The 17,429-nt window shown below is 44.9% G+C and overlaps 1 protein-coding gene across 2 annotated transcripts in view; it reads left to right on the forward strand.

The window, feature by feature from the left end:
* The window catches only part of GAK (cyclin G associated kinase), a 75,720-nt gene that overhangs the window by 46,351 nt on the left and 11,940 nt on the right, over window positions 1–17,429 (forward strand). The window contains exons 16-22 of one of the 2 annotated variants that reach the window (XM_053371482.1): window positions 1,223–1,417; window positions 2,124–2,241; window positions 2,754–2,833; window positions 4,610–4,803; window positions 5,001–5,156; window positions 6,278–6,769; window positions 10,200–10,370. In XM_053371482.1, coding sequence (XP_053227457.1) covers window positions 1,223–1,417; window positions 2,124–2,241; window positions 2,754–2,833; window positions 4,610–4,803; window positions 5,001–5,156; window positions 6,278–6,769; window positions 10,200–10,370 — 1,406 coding nt within the window. The remainder of the gene's footprint in view (window positions 1–1,222; window positions 1,418–2,123; window positions 2,242–2,753; window positions 2,834–4,609; window positions 4,804–5,000; window positions 5,157–6,277; window positions 6,770–10,199; window positions 10,371–17,429) is intronic. The other variant, XM_053371483.1, reaches the window with a different exon arrangement.

Consider the following 17,429-nt stretch of genomic DNA (forward strand, 5'->3'; position numbering starts at 1 on the left):
TGTTGGCCCTCTTATAGATGTGAATGGCAGCTGGGGCTCTGTGAGGATCAGAGTCCAGCTGGCATGGCCCTCATTTCCCCTTCCATTGATAGGACTTGAATATCTGTGTAGTGCTTACCGTATTTTTTGCTCTATAAGACTCACTTTTTCCCTCCTAAAAAGTAGGGGGAAATGTGTGTGCGTCTTATGGAGCGAATGCAGGCTGCGCAGCTATCCCAGAAGCCAGAACAGCAAGAGGGATTGCTGCTTTCACTGCAGAGAGATCCCTCTTGCTGTTCTGGCTTCTGAGATTCAGAATATTTTTTTTTCTTGTTTCCTACTCCAAAAACTAGGTGCGTCTTGTGGTCCGGTGCATCTTATAGAGCGAAAAGTACGGTACTTGAAAGCACTTCTCAGGCTAGCTGCATGATCCAGTGTGGTTGGTTTATTCTTTAGTGAGCAGGAAACAAGTGACACCTGCCACTCACCTGTTTGCCTGGAATAATTGCTGTTTGCCCCAAGCAAGTAGCAAACTATGCAGAAGTTGCAAAATATGGCCCCTTTCTGTAAAGAGTCAATAATTATTTGTGTGAGCTTTAACTATGCCCTATTAGGTATGCATTCAGTAAGGTACACTTGTAAATACCCGCTTGTTTGACTAACCGTGACATGTAAAATCTCAGTCATTTTATTTCCCAAAGTTAAAACCATGCTCAAGGTGGCTTACAATATATAAAAAAATTATGTAACTGCAAACATAACAGTCATAAACAAAACATTGAAAAGCACACAGACAAAGTGAACGATTTCCACATAAATCATAAGAGTAAAAGTATAAAGATACACAAAATTAAAATCAACAACAGTACCTCAGCCCAAGAGTCTGTTCAGTTGCCTCAGTTTTTGTGGCTGGAGTTAGCCAGGGCCCCATTCTTCAAGGCTAGGTGGAAAAAGGTCTCCAAGGCAGAGAATGTATTCTAGGCCTCATTTTCCTCGGCAGGGAAGCGTTAAAAAAATTGAAGAGAACTGCCCTTTTATTCTTTTCAGATAATCTGTGGGCCTCAAATGTTGGCATGTAACACATGTGGCTAGAGGGAGCAGGGAAGTATTCCTATGGACTAGAAACTTTTTGTGGACTTGCAAAGCTGTGAACGACTGACCAGGGTGTGCAGTGTTGAGTTCATAGTTTCACCGACTTGAAGCATTGTGTTGTTTGACTTCTGCTGTGTCCTTGTTTCCACAGATATATAGAGTACATGTGCGACATGATGGCTGAAGAGCCCATCATCCCTCACAGCAAGCCAATCCTCATCAAGTCTATTGTCATGACTCCAGTCCCTCAGTTCAACAAGCAGCGCAATGGCTGCCGGCCTTTCTGTGAAGTTTATGTTGGGGACGAAAGAGCAGCCACTACCTCACAAGAATATGATAAAATGAAGTAAGTGGGTAGCGAGGCCTGAGTTTCTCGGGGATCCGTGCTAATGTCATCTACAGTCCAGGCAGAAACTTCCCACTTAGCTTTTTCACCCTTAGCTTTCTTGTGTAGCAACTTGTGAGTAGCCCAGCTTCCTTTGAAACGTTCCTGCGAGAAGGAATAGGAGCCCCGTGTGCGTATCTTGATGCAAGTTGGGCAGGGCCTCGCTGCCTCAATCCATTGTCTTTCACTCTCTGGGCTCCTTGGGGGTTGAAGAAATCAAATTGTAACCAGTTACAGTGATACCGCGGTTCTCAAATGTAATCCATTCCATAAGACCGTTCGGCTTCCAAAATGTTCGAAAACAGAGGTACAAAGGGCAGTCTGCAAATTGCATTGGGAAATTGAAAAAACACGCAGCCGAAGTTGTTCAACTTCCGAGGCGCATTCAAAAACGGAAGCATTTACTTCTGGGTTTTCGGCGTTTGGGTTCCAAAACATTTGTCAACGGAGACGTTCGAGAACTGAGCCTGGCACCCTCCAGATATTGCTGGACTACAGTTCCCATCATCCCTGACCTCTGGCCGTGGTGGCAGGGGATGATCGAAGTTGGAGACCGACAACATCTGAGGGAGCGGGTCTGTGCATTCCCCCACCTGTGCCATAATGTTTCTAAATTGCACTGCAGCATATTGACGTGCGCTGCCTGGTTTTTCTCCCTCTCCCTTAGGGATTTTAAGATGGAAGACGGCAAAGCTTTGATCCCGTTAGGCATAACAGTCCAAGGAGATGTTCTCATTGTTATCTATCATGCCAGGTCCACTTTGGGTGGCAGACTCCAAGCCAAGGTAAGCTGAAAAGATAGAACTGTATTTTATTTTATTTTGGTACGGAACTCCGCTGGGGTTCTTGAGGGATATTTTTACTTGCCATAGCACCCAATTCCTATTTCAGGCAATGCATTTGCCCACATGGCTGGACAAGACTGATTATAGCTGCCCTACATCTGGAAAAGCAGAAGAGGAGACAATGCTTCACATGCTTTTAATAAATTATAGAAGTAACAAAGGGATTTCACTGGCCAAAGTCACTAATAATATCAGCAGGCAGGGAATATCTCTGGTGCAGTGCACGATATTGCATAACATTAATTGCTTCATTTCACATTATTTCTATTATATCTTATTTGTTTAATTAATTTTAGGTATTTAGATACCGCTCAATGCTCAGAATTTGTATGTGGTGTTCATAAAATGTGTTTTTAAAAACAACAACAGAGAATGAGAACAACTTAAAATTCATCACAAAGACAGAAATCATGTCCTGTCCTTTTCTTTCTTTCTTTGTATTGCTTTGCAAGATGGCATCAATGAAGATGTTCCAGATCCAGTTTCATACAGGATTTGTCCCGCGGAATGCCACCACTGTGAAATTTGCAAAGTACGTTGATAACCTGTTTGGTGATAACTTTCCCCAGCGTAATGGCAACAAGTACTCCCACTTTAACTGCAGAAGTAGTTTTGCAGTTGTGTGTGTGTGTGTTTTAAACTGTAGTTTTCTCTTTAACACTCTTCCTTAGCTGTGTATGGTAGTACCTCTGGCTACAAACTTAATTCGTTCTGGAGGTCCGTTCTTAACCTGAAACCGTTCTTAACCTGAGGTGCCACTTTAGCTAATGGGGCCTCCTGCTGCCGCCATGCCGCTGGCGTGCGATTTCTCTTCTCATCCTGAGGTAAAGTTCTGAACCTGAGGTACTACTTCCGGGTTAGCGGAGTCTGTAACCTGAAGTGTTTGCAACCTGAGGTGTTTGTAACCCGAGGTACCACTGTACTTTATCTCTGAGCTATCACAGCATTGTAACGTGAACTGGAATTAAGGGTTCAGCCTCAGGCTGCAGATTGCATGGCTCAGCCCCTTTCCGTCCTGTGTGCTGAGTCTCCTCACCAAAGCTGTTTGTTGCTTCTGAGAACTCCAAACATGGGTTAAGTGGGTAAACCTGTGAGCACTCTGCATTTGGGGCTGTAAAAATTATTCATGAGCTGCTACAAGTTGGCATTGACTCGTGTTGATGATTGTCGAGCATAATAACCAAACATATGGGTGGGTAAGGCGAGTTTGTATCAGTCCATGTGACCTAAGAAATTGGATCTTTGATCGGGACAGCCAAGATAGAGCATCCATTATGGCTGCCTGTTATTCTATTTGGTACCCCCAAATCAAGATCAACCACTCAAGGCCCCGTTACCTTGAGACACGGACTTCCCCACAGCTGCGTAGGGCATTTGTTGGACTAAGGTTCCAACAGGTGCCCTCAGCGTATTTAGAGAGGAGATACCTGGGAATTCCCCCTGTGGAACTCAGGTGCATTTATGGATGCAATCAGGTTGAGGATGTCGTGCATAACCTGCTGCTTTGTCCCTTATATTCAATGCCAGAGAAAAATTTTTATCATCTGTTCTTGACTGTCTCTCAGACCAGTCCCCCCAGGAGGTGACAGTTGAGTTCCTAGCCGATAAAGATCTCCAGGTGACAAATCTGGTAGCCAAGTTAGATCTGGCAGCTAAGAAGCTCTGTTCTAGATATGTTTAAAAAGGTAAAGGACCCCTGACAGTTAAGTCCAGTTGTGAATGACTCTGGAGTTGCGGCGCTCATCTTACTTTACTGGCCGAGGGAGCTGATGTTTGTCCGCAGACAATTTTTCCAGGTCATGTGGCCTGCATGATTAAGCCACTTCTGGTGAAACCAGAGCAGCACACGGAAATGCCATTTACCTTCCCGCTGAAGCAGTACCTATTTATATACTTGCACTTTGACGTTCTTTCGAACTGCTATGTTGGCAGGAGCAGGGACCGAGCAATGGGAGCTCACCCCATTGTAGGGATTCGAACCGCCGACCTTCTGATTGGCAAGCCCTAGGCTCAATGGTTTAGACCACAGCGTCACCCGGGTCCCCTAGATATGTTAATGCTTCCTAATTTTAAAACTTATGCTGTAAATTTTTATGTTTTCAGCTTTTATAGGTCATGTCGTGTGATTTCAGCTTTGTTCTTATCATCTGCTATACATTGTAAAGGCCTTTGACTATATACAATTGATTGATTGATTGATTGATTGAATTTGTATCCCATTGGCTTCACTGTGGCTTGCACAGAATACCTTCCCTGTGGATTGTGGTCTAATTCATTGCCGTCATCAACTTGTGTAAAATTGCTGCAGGTACGATCTGGATGCATGTGACATTCAAGAGAAATATCCGGACTTGTTCCAAGTGAATCTGGAAGTTGAAGTAGAGCCTCGGGACAGGCCCAGCACTGAGCGAGCCCCCTGGGATAACTTGAACACCAAGGGTCTAAATCCCAAGATCCTGTTCTCCAGCCGGGAAGAGCAGCAAGAAATATTAACAAAATTTGGTAATGAGAAAAATGCTTCCGATTTTCTATTTGAGCGTTTTCAAAGGCTTCCGTTTCATATTATGGGGGGATTTATCTCCCCTCCCCTCCCCACCCCACCCCATTGCTTTGTTTTTACCATGAGCTCTCATTTCTTCCATCTCTTTAACAGGTGGCATGTTCCTAAATTTCTTGCATTTGAACTTTTTGCCTGTTAGGTAAGCCCGAGCTACCTAGACAACCGGGGTCAACTGCCCAGTATGAAGCAGAAGCCTCCAAGTCAGAATCATCTCCAGAAGGTGCTCCCATGGAGTCGGACTCCCCACCGAGCGGCAGTGCGGAGGCAGATTTCTTCCACACACTGGACTGGCAAGGTAGGGCAAACCAGTGGCTTCATCGCACTTCTCTGGTTGCTCCTGTGCTGTCTGTTGCTCAACACCAGCCTTGCTCTAGGCCTGCTTGCTACAGTAGTCATCTTGACATCAGTGTGTTCCTCCTCTGTGTACTCAAGTCCCACAAAAGTAAAATAATAATAAAAAAAATTCTGGGCTGAGAAAAGCTGAAGTCTGCAATGCTGACTAGCCACCAAGTAAGTGGTTGTGCCCAAGGACCCTATGTTGATATAGGGGTCTCAGGGGGGTGGTGTTGTCCACCTGCATTCCTTTCTCCTTTCTGGATGGACCTCAATTCCCCTTTCCCCCCCTCAGCGGAAGGGTCCTTCTGTGTGAAATTGTCCAAATCCCACAAAAAAGCCCTGCTCATTCAGAATTGCAGAGTTCAGGCAGCCCAATTTGTGGGCAGCTCAGTCTTCCATCGTTTCTGTGCAAAGGATCTGGAATGATAGTGCTTAAAATCCCTCCATTCCACCGTGAAATTTGAGTGTTTGTAGGAGGTTGGGGGGGCGAGTTTCAAAGGAATATTCCCCAGCAAATAAAAGTCAGGATTTCTCTTAGCTTCCTTCACTAGAGAGTAACAATTTTGCTTTCTGGGGTTCCTGTGGGTTTTGGTGGATACAGCCTTCCAGAGCTGCTGTCTTGCCATTAGGCCCGTGTCCTCAACGAATGTGCTCCTGTGCCATAGCCGGCCTCCTCTCTCCATAATGGTTGCCAATGCAGAAGCAAAAGGAGAGCTATGGAGTGACTGGGTCCACATCCCTAGGGCTTGGCAGCAGGCCCATTTGAGGAATGCGGATTGGGACCTTGGCTGCCCATGCCTTTGGCACTTGGCTGAATTTTACGTGGTCCTTGGCTTTGTGGCACACTTATGGCAAGGAAGAGAAAAGGGCCTTACCAGATTTTGACTCTTGCTCCTCCCACCACCATCATGTAGCCTTTGATGGGTTAGCCCCAAAGGAACATGTCCATTGGTGGAGCAAAGGTTTCTCATCCCCGTCTTACTCCATTCATGCAATAAAATTTGTTGCAGACTGGTGGAATAGCACCGTTACAGTAAACCTGTTGCAAGTAGGTGTCATGTCCTTCTCTTCACCCAACAGAAGGCAAAAGTTCCGAAGCGGCGCCTGAGGGACCCTTCCCCAAAGAGAGACCTCGGCTGGTGGAGGAAAGGGATGACAGCGAACCTTCCGACGAGGAATTTGCTGCCTTTCCCAGTGAGGTCAGACCAGTTGAAGAAATGGTGAAACACGCCCTGGAAAAAGAGGACGGTGAGCCACTGTTTGAAGCTGATTTTGACACTCCCACTGGTCAGCCGGAAGAGACTCCCACAGAAGACAGCGTTGACTTGCTTGGGCTGGATTCAGAAGCTCCCCCAGAGCTGCTGCAGCCTCCTTCGGAGATGAAGAGCTCCTCCAGCAATGCAGACTTGCTGAGCGAACTGTTTGTTGGCGGTGCCCCAGAGAGTTCGGAAGACTCTACCGCGGACCTTCTAGGAGGAGGAGCAGAATTCTTCTTTGGTGGCCAACCACAGCCCTCCACGCATCCCCACCAGAGTAGTGCCCCCTCAACGGGAGCCACCTCTTCTTCTGCAGGTACGTAACTGGGCCTTTCTTTTCATTGGAATTCTGGTGAGCAGCTGGGTCCACTGCCATCCTAGAAGTGTACACAATATGTCCGCAGACACAGACTGTTGATAACTGTTGAGAACTGTAGAGCACTTCTACTTAAGTTTTTAGATAGGTTTCCAGATGGCTCTGGCAGGTTTCCGGCTGGCATTCTTGTCAAAGCCCTGGCTGAGCTCTGGAACATTTGAGTTGCTCAGGCTTCCATCAACTCTGGCTGGTGACCCAGCTGTGCCTCTGTCTCATCAGGGATAGCCTAGCTTGTGTCGTCTATGCTCTGGTAATCTCTAGGTTAGATTACTACAATGCATTCATTGCCTCTGAAGACGGTTCGGAAACTTCAGATGGTGCAAAATCATGTGGCTGGGTTGCTCTATGGGGCAAGACAGTTTGAGCATATTACACTGATCTTGGCCCGGCTGCAGTGGCTGCCAGTTAGTTTCCAGGCCCAATTCAAAGTGCTGGTTTTGACCTATAAAGCCTTAAACAGCTCAGAACTGCAAACTACGTCTCTCCATATGAACCTGCCCGGACCCTGAGATCATCCTCTGAGGCCCTTCTTCATGTGTCTCCTCCGCGAGAGGTCCAGAGGGTGGCAGCATGAGAATGGGCCTTTTCTGCAGTGGCTTCCCACTTGTCAAATGCTTTCCCTCTTCATTATCTATTTTTAGGTGCCAGACAAAAACATTCCTCTTCAACCAGGCCTTTGGCTGACTAAAATCTTATACCGCTTTTAAAGATATTTGTGGGAGGGCGGGGGGGGGGGGAGAGAGGATTATTGGTTTGTGGGGGTTTTTTGTTCTTGTTTTTATCATGTCCTTTGTGTTTTTTATATTGTATTTTTACGTTGTGAACTGTCCTGAGATCTATGGATAAAGGGCAGTATGCACATTTAATTAATAATGATAATAATCTTGCAGATGCCATGATCTGTCTCCAAAGGAGAAGGGCGAATTACAGGATCGAGGCAATCTCACGTGCCAGTAAACCACAGTGCAGTCTGATTCAGCTGTTGCCTTCTTCACAGAGTAATGGGCATTGGGGAAGGTGCTTGTGAGCCTCAAAGTTCCTCCCATAGGAAACACAGAAAGAGCCTTCTGGATCAGGCCAGTTAAGCCTGCCTGCCCATGAGGCAGGATGAGGCGGTCATCTCAAGCAGTACCCCAAAGGGTGCTGGTCTCCCTGTAGTCTCCCTGGGCTTATGGAGTTTGCCCTCGCAATGGGTAGCAGCAGAATGTTTTGCTCAGGTGCCAAAACCCCTCAGGAAGACCCTGAGGCCAGTGGTCAAGTCTTATTCAGCATCATCTTCTCAAAGTGGCCAACCAGGTGCCTCTGGGAAGCCCACAAAGCAGGACCTGATTGCAAAAGCAATTTCTAGCAACTAGTATTTAGAATCAGATTGCATCTGACATTAGAGTGCACCAATTAGGGGTATAAGCCCCACTGGTAGTCTTTTCCTCTCATTTCTTCAATGAAGATTAAAAAGTTACAAATCAGAACTTTGCAGCAGAATGTCTCTTAGCTGGCCGTAGTGTAAAATGAGTACAAAATCAGCATACACTTTTTGCTAGGCAGTCTCTCCGGTGGAGTTAAATAATTTGTTTGGGACTGGCCACACTTCCAGAGGCTCCCAAAACTCAGCAGTGAGCTGTGACTTGCAGTTTGGCTGTTGACCATCTAATAAGCCGATCTGCTTTCTGGATTCTGAATGATTCCTTGAAACAAGAAGCATCCACTTGGATTAAATGCCTAGAGCAGGCATGGCCAAACTCGGCCCTCCAGATGTTTTGGGACTACAGTTCCTATCATCCCTGACCATTGGTCCTGTTACCTAGGGGTGATGGGAGTTGTAGTCCCAAAACATCTGGAGGGCCGAGTTTGGCCATGCCTGGCGTAAAAGTTGTGCGCTGGGAGGAAGCGGGGGGAAATGGACCCCCTACTTTAGAATGGTTTATCGTCATGTGGAATTTAATATGTGGTGTATTCTGTTCAAGAGACCATTCACTTTTTTAAAAAGTTAAGCACATTTGGTAGAGCATGAGACTCTTAATCTCAGAGTTGTGGGTTTGAGCCCCATGCTGGGCAAAAAGATTTCTGCATTGCAGAGGGGTGGACTTGATGACTTTCATGGTCTCTTCCAGCTCTCTGATTCTGTGATCATCATAAACGTTAATTATTGGGTCTTCCAATTGCTGGAAACGCAGTTGTAACATTGAAATATTTCCTTAACACTAGGGCGTGGAGGCAGGTTGTGGAAGGCAAGAGTAGCCTGGTTTTGTCATATGACCACTCCCAGAGGAGGACAAAAAAACCCGCTTTGGGGAAGCGTCTTGTTCCATTGCTTGTTAATACACATCTTGACGTCGCAGGAGAGAGCAACAGTGCTGTGATTGTTTTGAGTGCTTCCAGATAGGAGATTGCACGCGGAGCCTCAGCTGGCTCTGAGAATTCGCTTGCTCATTATTGAATTCCTGTTGAAGCGTGATGAAAACTAGCGGTGCCAGGGGCGGTAGCTTTAACTACCTGCTTGCATCGGAAATAAAGAGCTGGTGGGATGGGGAGGTGTTCCCTAAAGCGGGCAGATTCCTTTTCTGTGGTCGTATTCAGAATGGACTCAGTTGAGCTCTAGCTTCGACGGGTGGGTGTGTCAGAACCGGCCAGGCTCTAAAAGCATCTTGGCCTGTGGCAAGGTAAGAGTGTCAGCCAGGCTCCCTGCTGGCCATTGCTTGCCACTCCCTGCTAACTATAAATACTGTCCTCTGAGCAGCTCCAATTAGCTGCTGCTTGACAGTGCTCAGTGAAAGACCTTCCGGCTGGAGGCTGCCTTTTTGGCATCCTTCCCTTTATTTCAGAGCCTTTGCAGTCACTGCTCTTTAAAAAAAATATTAAAAGGAAAGGGGGGGAAAGATCAGCAATGCCTTCCATTGTGCAGACTGGTACAGTATGGCTTTTTAAATGTTCCTATTAGGAGTAGCAATTCCACTTGGGTAACTGTTTCTGCTAGGGGAATCTTCCAGCTTGAAAAACTTTCCACTTACTTCAGTTTGCAACTTGATTTGTTTGCATGGAATTGTTACTGGGCTTGCTTGGTTGACGTGACGTTGTAGGGTTTGCTGGGCTTTGTTTTTTCTTTATAGGGAGAAAAGGGGGGACTTTACAGGCAGCAGATCGTCGTTCTTCCTGTTGCTGATTGGCAGAAATCCTTGTGTTGTGCAATAGCGTCTAAACCCCAGCGGCAGGGGTGGGTGGCAGAGGGCAGAGTTGTGCTAGTGTGCTTGGAAGCAAGATACCCTAAATAGTTTTGTGTGCCGCCTTCTCATACTGCCCATGACTTCTTCTTTTTCATTGGATGTCTTGAAGCATCTCAAGTAACACCAATAATGCTGTGTTTTGTCTCCAGCTGACCCGTTTGACCCATTCACAGTCTCCTCGGGTTCTGACAATCCGACTCTTACCGGCCCCGATCTATTTGGTGACTTCCTTAGTCCGAATGAACCAACCGCACCTGGTACATTTCCTTCCACACACAGCGCACCACCACCTTCCTCTAGCACAGACTTCCTTAATTTAGGTAAGTGCATGTTTCATGTGGCTTCCTCATTCCCCCTCTTCCCCCGACAGCCACATAGCCTGTTGAGTGACATGCTCCACTCAGATTAGTCAAGGTGGATTAATGTCTAATGGATTAACTTGGTGGTGTTGCTATTTTAACAAGCTTTGTGTCACAGGTGTATGGTTATCTTTCCCCCTGTAACATAGCTAAAGTTTTGCTAATTTACCTTTTTACAAGCTCCTTTTGGGTGAAGATAGTTGAAATTGGGTTCCCAGCACATTGCATTTCAAAATTATTAAACCCCCATAAGTATTCCACCTGCCACTGTACTCCAGCCAATATTCTGGGAGTTAACAGTGTATGTTGCCATACAAACTGTCACACACTTAGCTGTGAAATTGTGGGCAAACTTATTCCATGCTTTGAGTTAGTATTAAGGCATGAAATTGACCACTAGCTGCAGAAGTTCATTTCAGCTTCTAGAATGATAGAACAAATCGGCTTGTTGATTTTCAACACTCTCTATGTGCCGGCATCCTTAACCATTTGTGTCTTGTAACAACATTTTGTACTGCCTGGCACTTATAGATTGCATATCCCTTTAACAAGGAGCTAATAATTTAAGTACTATCTTCTGTATGGTGTAGGAAGTCCGATAGCACTTTTTTCAGTTTAAACAAAGCAAGCTAGAAGATAATGGCTGGGTCCCGACTAACAGCACAACCCCAACCATATTTACTCAGAAGTAAGGCATATTGAATTCAGCAGGATTTACTCCCAGGAATTGGGATTACAGCCTAAATTAGTTGACTTCAATGGCACTTAAGTTCAGCTAACTTAGATTTGAAATCAAATACTTGAGAGCTAGTGGTGGTAACTATTAATTGTTTGGCAAAACAGTTCCTTTAGGCCGGAAAAGGTAAAGGAGGTGGAGATACATAAATGCAGAGTTTTAGATCTCTGAAATCATAAAGGCAAACATAAATAACTATAAACAAACAAACAAACAAATTTCTTTCCAGTAGCACCTTAAAGACCAACTAAGTTAGTTCTTGGTATGAGCTTTCGTGTGCATGCACACTTCTTCAGATACACTTGAAACAGAAGTTGCCAGATCCCTTTATATAGTGAGAAGGTGGGGAGGGGTATTACTCAGAAGGGTGGTGGGAATGGGTGATTGGCAGATAGCTGTGATGAGCCTGTTGACGACTCTTAACGACTGCAATAGGTCTTACAGGAAAAAGCAAGGGGTGAGGTGAGAAGGTGAAAAATAGCTTTGTCATTTATAATGAGATAAGAATCCAATGTCTTTGTTCAGACCAGGTCTCTCCATGGTTTTAAGTTTGGTAATGAGTTGCAATTCAGCAGCTTCTCTTTCCAGTCTATTTCTGAAATTCCTTTGTAGTAAAACAGCTACTTTGAGATCTTGTATAGAATGTCCTGGGAGATTGAAGTGTTCTCCTACTGGTTTCTCTGTCTTGTGATTCTTGATGTCCGATTTATGTCCGTTTATTCTTTGGCGTAAGGTTTGGCCTGTTTGTCCAATATAGAGAGCTGAAGGACACTGTTGGCATTTGATGGCATATACAATGTTAGACGATGAGCAATTAAATAGTCCCGAGATGGTATGTGTGATGTTGTTGGGGCCAGTAATGGTGTTGTCCGGGTGTATGTGGCAGCAAAGTTGGCATCTGGGTTTATTGCAGGCTCTGGTGCCAGTGTCCGTGTTACGTCTGGTTGTAGTATTATTGTGGGTTAGGAGTTGTTTAAGATTGGGTGGCTGTCTGTAGGCAATGAAAGGTCTTCCTCCCAGAGCTTGAGAAAGAGAACTATCATTGTCCAGGAGAGGTTGTAGATCTCTGATGATGCGTTGTACTGTTTTAACTTGGGAGCTGTATGTGATGACTAGAGGTGTTCTGTTATTTTCTTTTTTGGGTCTGTCTTGCAGCAAGTTCTCTCTGGGTATCTGTCTGGCTCTGTTGATCTGTTGTCTAACTTCATCCGCTGGGTATTTTAGTTCTAAAAAGGTTTGCTGTAGATCTCTTAGGTGAGAGTCTCTGTCTGTAGAATTGGAACAGATACGGCTGTAACGTAGTGCCTGGCTATATACAATGGACTGTTTGGTATGTTTGGGATGGTAGCTAGAGGCATGTAGATATGTTTGTCGGTCAGTTGGTTTACGGTATAAGGTGGTGTCTATGCGTCCATCCTGTATTTTTATAGTAGTGTCCAAAAAATGTATTTCTTGCATAGATTGATTCATTGTTAGGTTGATTGTGGGGTGAAAATCATTGAATTTCTGGTGGAAGGTGTCTAGGGTCTGTTGACCATGTGTCCAGATGATAAAAATATCGTCAATGTATCGCAGGTACAAGAGAGGTTTGAGTGGGTAGGGGTTTAGGAAACGTTGTTCTAAATCTGCCATGAAGATGTTGGCATACTGTGGGGCCATGCGGGTGCCCATTGCTGTGCCGCTGATCTGAAGGAACAGGTCATCACCGAATTTGAAGTTGTTGTGGGTAAGGACAAATTGGCAGAGTTTGGTGGCAAAATAAATAACTATGCCGTTATATTAAAAAACAAATTGTCTGCAGACTTGTGCCTGTTTGTATCCCATTTTGAATTCCTCTATCTTCTTTTCATTCTGATTAAAAAACAACCCCGAAGAATTGAATGCAGACACCTGTGGCAATTATGGCATAGGCACTTGGTTTTAATCAAATCAGCAAGAATGCTATGAATTCAGTGCGCTGTACACAGATCTGATCAAATGCCCGCTGCACACAGGAGGACTCTCATTTTCTTCTGTGCTAAGAAAATGCATTCCCCCCCCCCCCAGCTCATTTAAGGAAAGTGGAGAAAACTGCAAGTTGGAGCACTGGGCCGACTTTGCAATTGCTTTTTACCATACACATGTGTGTTTCCGCCATAGGCACAGGGAAATGAGAGATCAGGTCGCAGCTATTTCCCCCCTTTTCCTTACTGATTTATTAGAATCCTGTTGTGTGTGAAAATGATGTGGGATAGTGTCTCTGTGTTGGAGCACAAGATCAATGCCGCTCAACACAAAAAAAGCCCTAGCTGAAGGCTTGCATGTGTGGGTGTTAACAGGATGTGTAAAATAACCCTGATCTCCTACTTGTAAGAACTCTGAACTCTTAGAAGAAGTACGCACACATTTGTTGTTCAGGCTTCTCTCCTGATTAAACCTAAAAATAGCTGCTTGTGGAATCAGGAAGAGATCTCTCTGCCGACTTAATGGCACACAAATAGCACCCGCTTTTGTACCTTAGATAAAGATGCACTGAGGCTTTCTAAAATTATCAGCTGTGGGTCACTGGATGAGATTTGCTGGCACGCTGGGCAGTGACCTCTGTGGTTGTCGTGAGCATCGTTGGGATCATGCTTAGGTTGACAGGCGCCAACACAGGAAGAGGAAGAAATTGGGGAGGGGTGGGAAACCTGGCTTTGAGGAGGAGAAGATCTCCTCCTTCCTCCTTCTGTCACTTTGGAAGCAGGAGGAGGGATGCCAGCTCTCCTCCCCACAGCCTCCTTGTGGAGACTTGAGGCTGGGGAGCTTTGATCAACCGAATGAGGAAGCTGGAGCAGCTTTGGTCGAGGGCAGTGCAGGATTTACCTACAGAGGTACCTCGGGTTAAGAACTTAATTTGTTCTGCAGGTCCGTTCTTAACCTGAAACTGTTCTTAACCCAAGGTACCACTTTAGCTAATGGAGCCTCCCGCTGCCGCCGCGTGATTTCTGTTCTCATCCTGAGGTAAAGTTCTTAACCTGAGGTACTATTTCTGGGTTAGCGGAGTCTGTAACCTGAAGCGTCTCTAACCCAAGGTACCATTGTATATATAAGCTAAACAAGCTATAGCTTAGGGCCCCACTCTCTTGGGGGCCCCCCAAAAAATAAAAGGGAAAAACCCTGGATGTACATTTCCAAAATATAAGATAAAAAAACCCTACATACAGCAACAGTGTTTTGTGTTGTGTAGGCTCCCATTTGTTATGTGCAAATGGCTTTAGATACCTGTTAGGTCCATAAATTACCATATAGCATATATTCAACACAAAACAGCGACAATTTGTTGTTGACAAAGGACAGCTGGACATATAAAGGCCCGCATTATCTTCAGTAGCTTAATGGCCTCATCAAACCTAAATCCAGCCCTAGTCCAGGGTGCAGCCTTGTTGCGTAAAACCAGATGTCACCTTTGCAGACGGGAGAAGACCCAACCATTGCAAAAGAGTGCACACTTGCAACCTCAACATTCCTGCAAGGCGTGAGAAACTTGAGAAGGAGCGCACCCCTTTTCAGCTTTGAAAGCTTGGAGTGGGGACTTGTTGGGACATAGGTTGCTTCTCTCTGGTTCTGAACTTAACAACAACAACAACATATTATTTGTACTTCTCTCCCCCCCCCCCATCTGACTGAGTTGTCCTCCACTCTGGGCAGCTTCCAACATATATAAAAACATAGTAAAACATTAAACATTAAAAAGCTTCCTTATACAGGGCTGCCTTCAGATGTCTTACCAGCGAGAAGGCCTCAAGGGCACAACATTGGCAGTCCCTAAGCTAGATGGGCAAATTGTTCCATTTGACGTAAGCCGGGTTTCTGTTTCATGGACCATTCTGACAGGACCAAGGCAATGCATGAATTAAGCAAACTTAAAAAGCAGTCACTGAAGCGGTCATCTATTCATGCCTCAGTGTACCGTCCCAGCACAAGTTATCTCCTTGGCTGATTGTGAAACCAAGGTTTTCACATTGTCAAGTTGCTCTTATGATCTTGTTTCAAGACTTACATGTTTTCCATTACCAGCTTCTGAAAATAACTTACTGTGGTTTTCTGTGAAATTGTTCTGGCGACTGCTTTTGTTTAGTCTGTTTGGTGTTGTATTATGATTTACTAGTACTGTTGTCCTTTTTAATCACAAAAGATGTGATTAATAGGGGTTGCAATGTGAAGTGTTGGCGTTATAATGGAAATTCTCATTGACTGGGCAATGCATGAAATCCCTAAACTGAATTAGCATTTCTCTGATACCATTTGGAGACTTACACATATTGCCCAGTCTACAAGATTCTCTGCTTATGCTGTCAAGTGCATGCACATTCTCTGTTGTGTTGGCCTACATGCATACTGAATGGTCATGTACAGAATTCTGCTTATGCACATTCCCCATTCATATCTTATTAATTCATATATCTACAGTTGCCTTATGTTGAGACAGACCCTTATTCCATCTACCTCAATATTGTCTTTTCCAAAGTTGGAACAGTCCCAGACTCCTCAGTGTTGCGTTCTCTAGAAAGACTGGCCACCAAATTTGTGGTCCTACATAATAGGTCCTAAGGTGGTGAATGCAAGGAGACAAATCTTAAATGGAATCACCATGCCTCTTCTAGATGGCGGTGGCTGGATTGCGAAGCAGTAGTATGTGCATCAGTCTTAGACAGGCTTAAATCTTATGTCATGCTGAACCTGTGTCTTCCTCCTCAGGACATCCTGGTTGTCGTCTTTAATTAGAGAATTAAAAGATCTTCGGAGCACAGTTATCTTAAGGCTTTGCTGGAGATCTGTTAGTACAGCAGCGACAGAGATTTCTGTTATTGGGGCTTACAGCATAAATGTAATGCTCAGTGTCTTTTCTTAAATAATCTCTGTACACATACCCATTTTAACAGTGAACAGTAGTTGTGATATCAGTGCTCTAAATAAATACTTGACATAAGCTTAATAAGTTTTGGGTGCAAGTTACAGTGGTACCTCGGGTTACATACATTTCAGGTTACATATGCTTCAGGTTACAGACTCTGCTAACCCAGAAATAGTGCTTCAGGTTAAGAACTTTATTTCAGGATGAGAACAGAAATCATGCTCCAGCGGCGCGGCAGCAGCAGGAGGCCCCATTAGCTAAAGTGGTGCTTCAGGTTAAGAACAGTTTCAGGTTAAGTACGGACTTCCAGAACGAATTAAGTACTTAACCTGAGGTACCACTGTACATTTCATCATGAGCAGGAGTAAGCAACATGTGGAACTGTGTTCTGTAAAGCCTGATGTGTGCCCACCTTGCCCAGTCTTCGAAATTAGCCAGGTGCCAGGCACATTTTGTACCTTGCGACCGACCACTTGCGACCAAGTGAGGAGTCATGGATGCCAGGATGGTGCCTGACATCTCCGCCATCTGGAGCTGCATGTCTTGGGATCATTGGCTCTGGACTGTTTTCACACACAAATGCCCCATCCTGTAGAATTCTATCAGTTCTATTTTATCTGCACAGTTGGAATGGATTTCGGGAGCCAAAATGCTTTTTCTGTGCAGCCTGAGCAATTGCCATTAAGAAAAAGAAATTGGAATAGCCATAGGCCAATACAGTGGTACCTCTGGTTAAGTACTTAATTCATTCCGGAGGTCCATTCTTAACCTGAAACTGTTCTTAACCTGAAGCACCACTTTAGCTAATGGGGCCTCCTGCCGCCGCCGCACCGCCAGAGCACAATTTCTGTTCTCATCTTGAAGCAAAGTTCTTAACCCGAGGTACTATTTCTGAGTCTGTAACCTGAAGCGTATGTAACCTGAGGTACCACAGTAATAGGTATTCAACACTGATAATAGAAAGTGGAACTCAATTAGCTGTTTAATATAGGATTGTATCCAATATTAGTCATACTCTGAGTAAACTCAGAGTGTATGTAACCTGAAGCGTATGTAACACGAGGTACCACTGTATATATGTGGACTGTCCCTAGATAAGGTGACTGTTCTTCTTGAAGTTCTCAAAGCTCTTCACCTAGCTCAAGGTTATCATCTGAACTAGCCAGATGTTTAACTGAGAATCAATCACAGTCTGCCCATCATTTGAAAAATAAGACTTTGGAGCCGTCTTACCAAAAATGGCAACTAGACATTCCATTTTGGTGACTGCAACCTTGCCTTAAGGAGCCATTTGGCCCTTAGCTTATATACCTGAGTTTCTATAACTGCCCCTGCTATAAAGCAGGTTAAAACTGCTTGAAAGCCTTCTACCTGAGATGCCTCCCTCCTTGGCTACAGACAACTCTAA

The sequence above is a fragment of the Podarcis raffonei genome, chromosome 17 (genome assembly GCF_027172205.1).
Source record: "Podarcis raffonei isolate rPodRaf1 chromosome 17, rPodRaf1.pri, whole genome shotgun sequence".
NCBI lineage: Eukaryota > Metazoa > Chordata > Lepidosauria > Squamata > Lacertidae > Podarcis > Podarcis raffonei.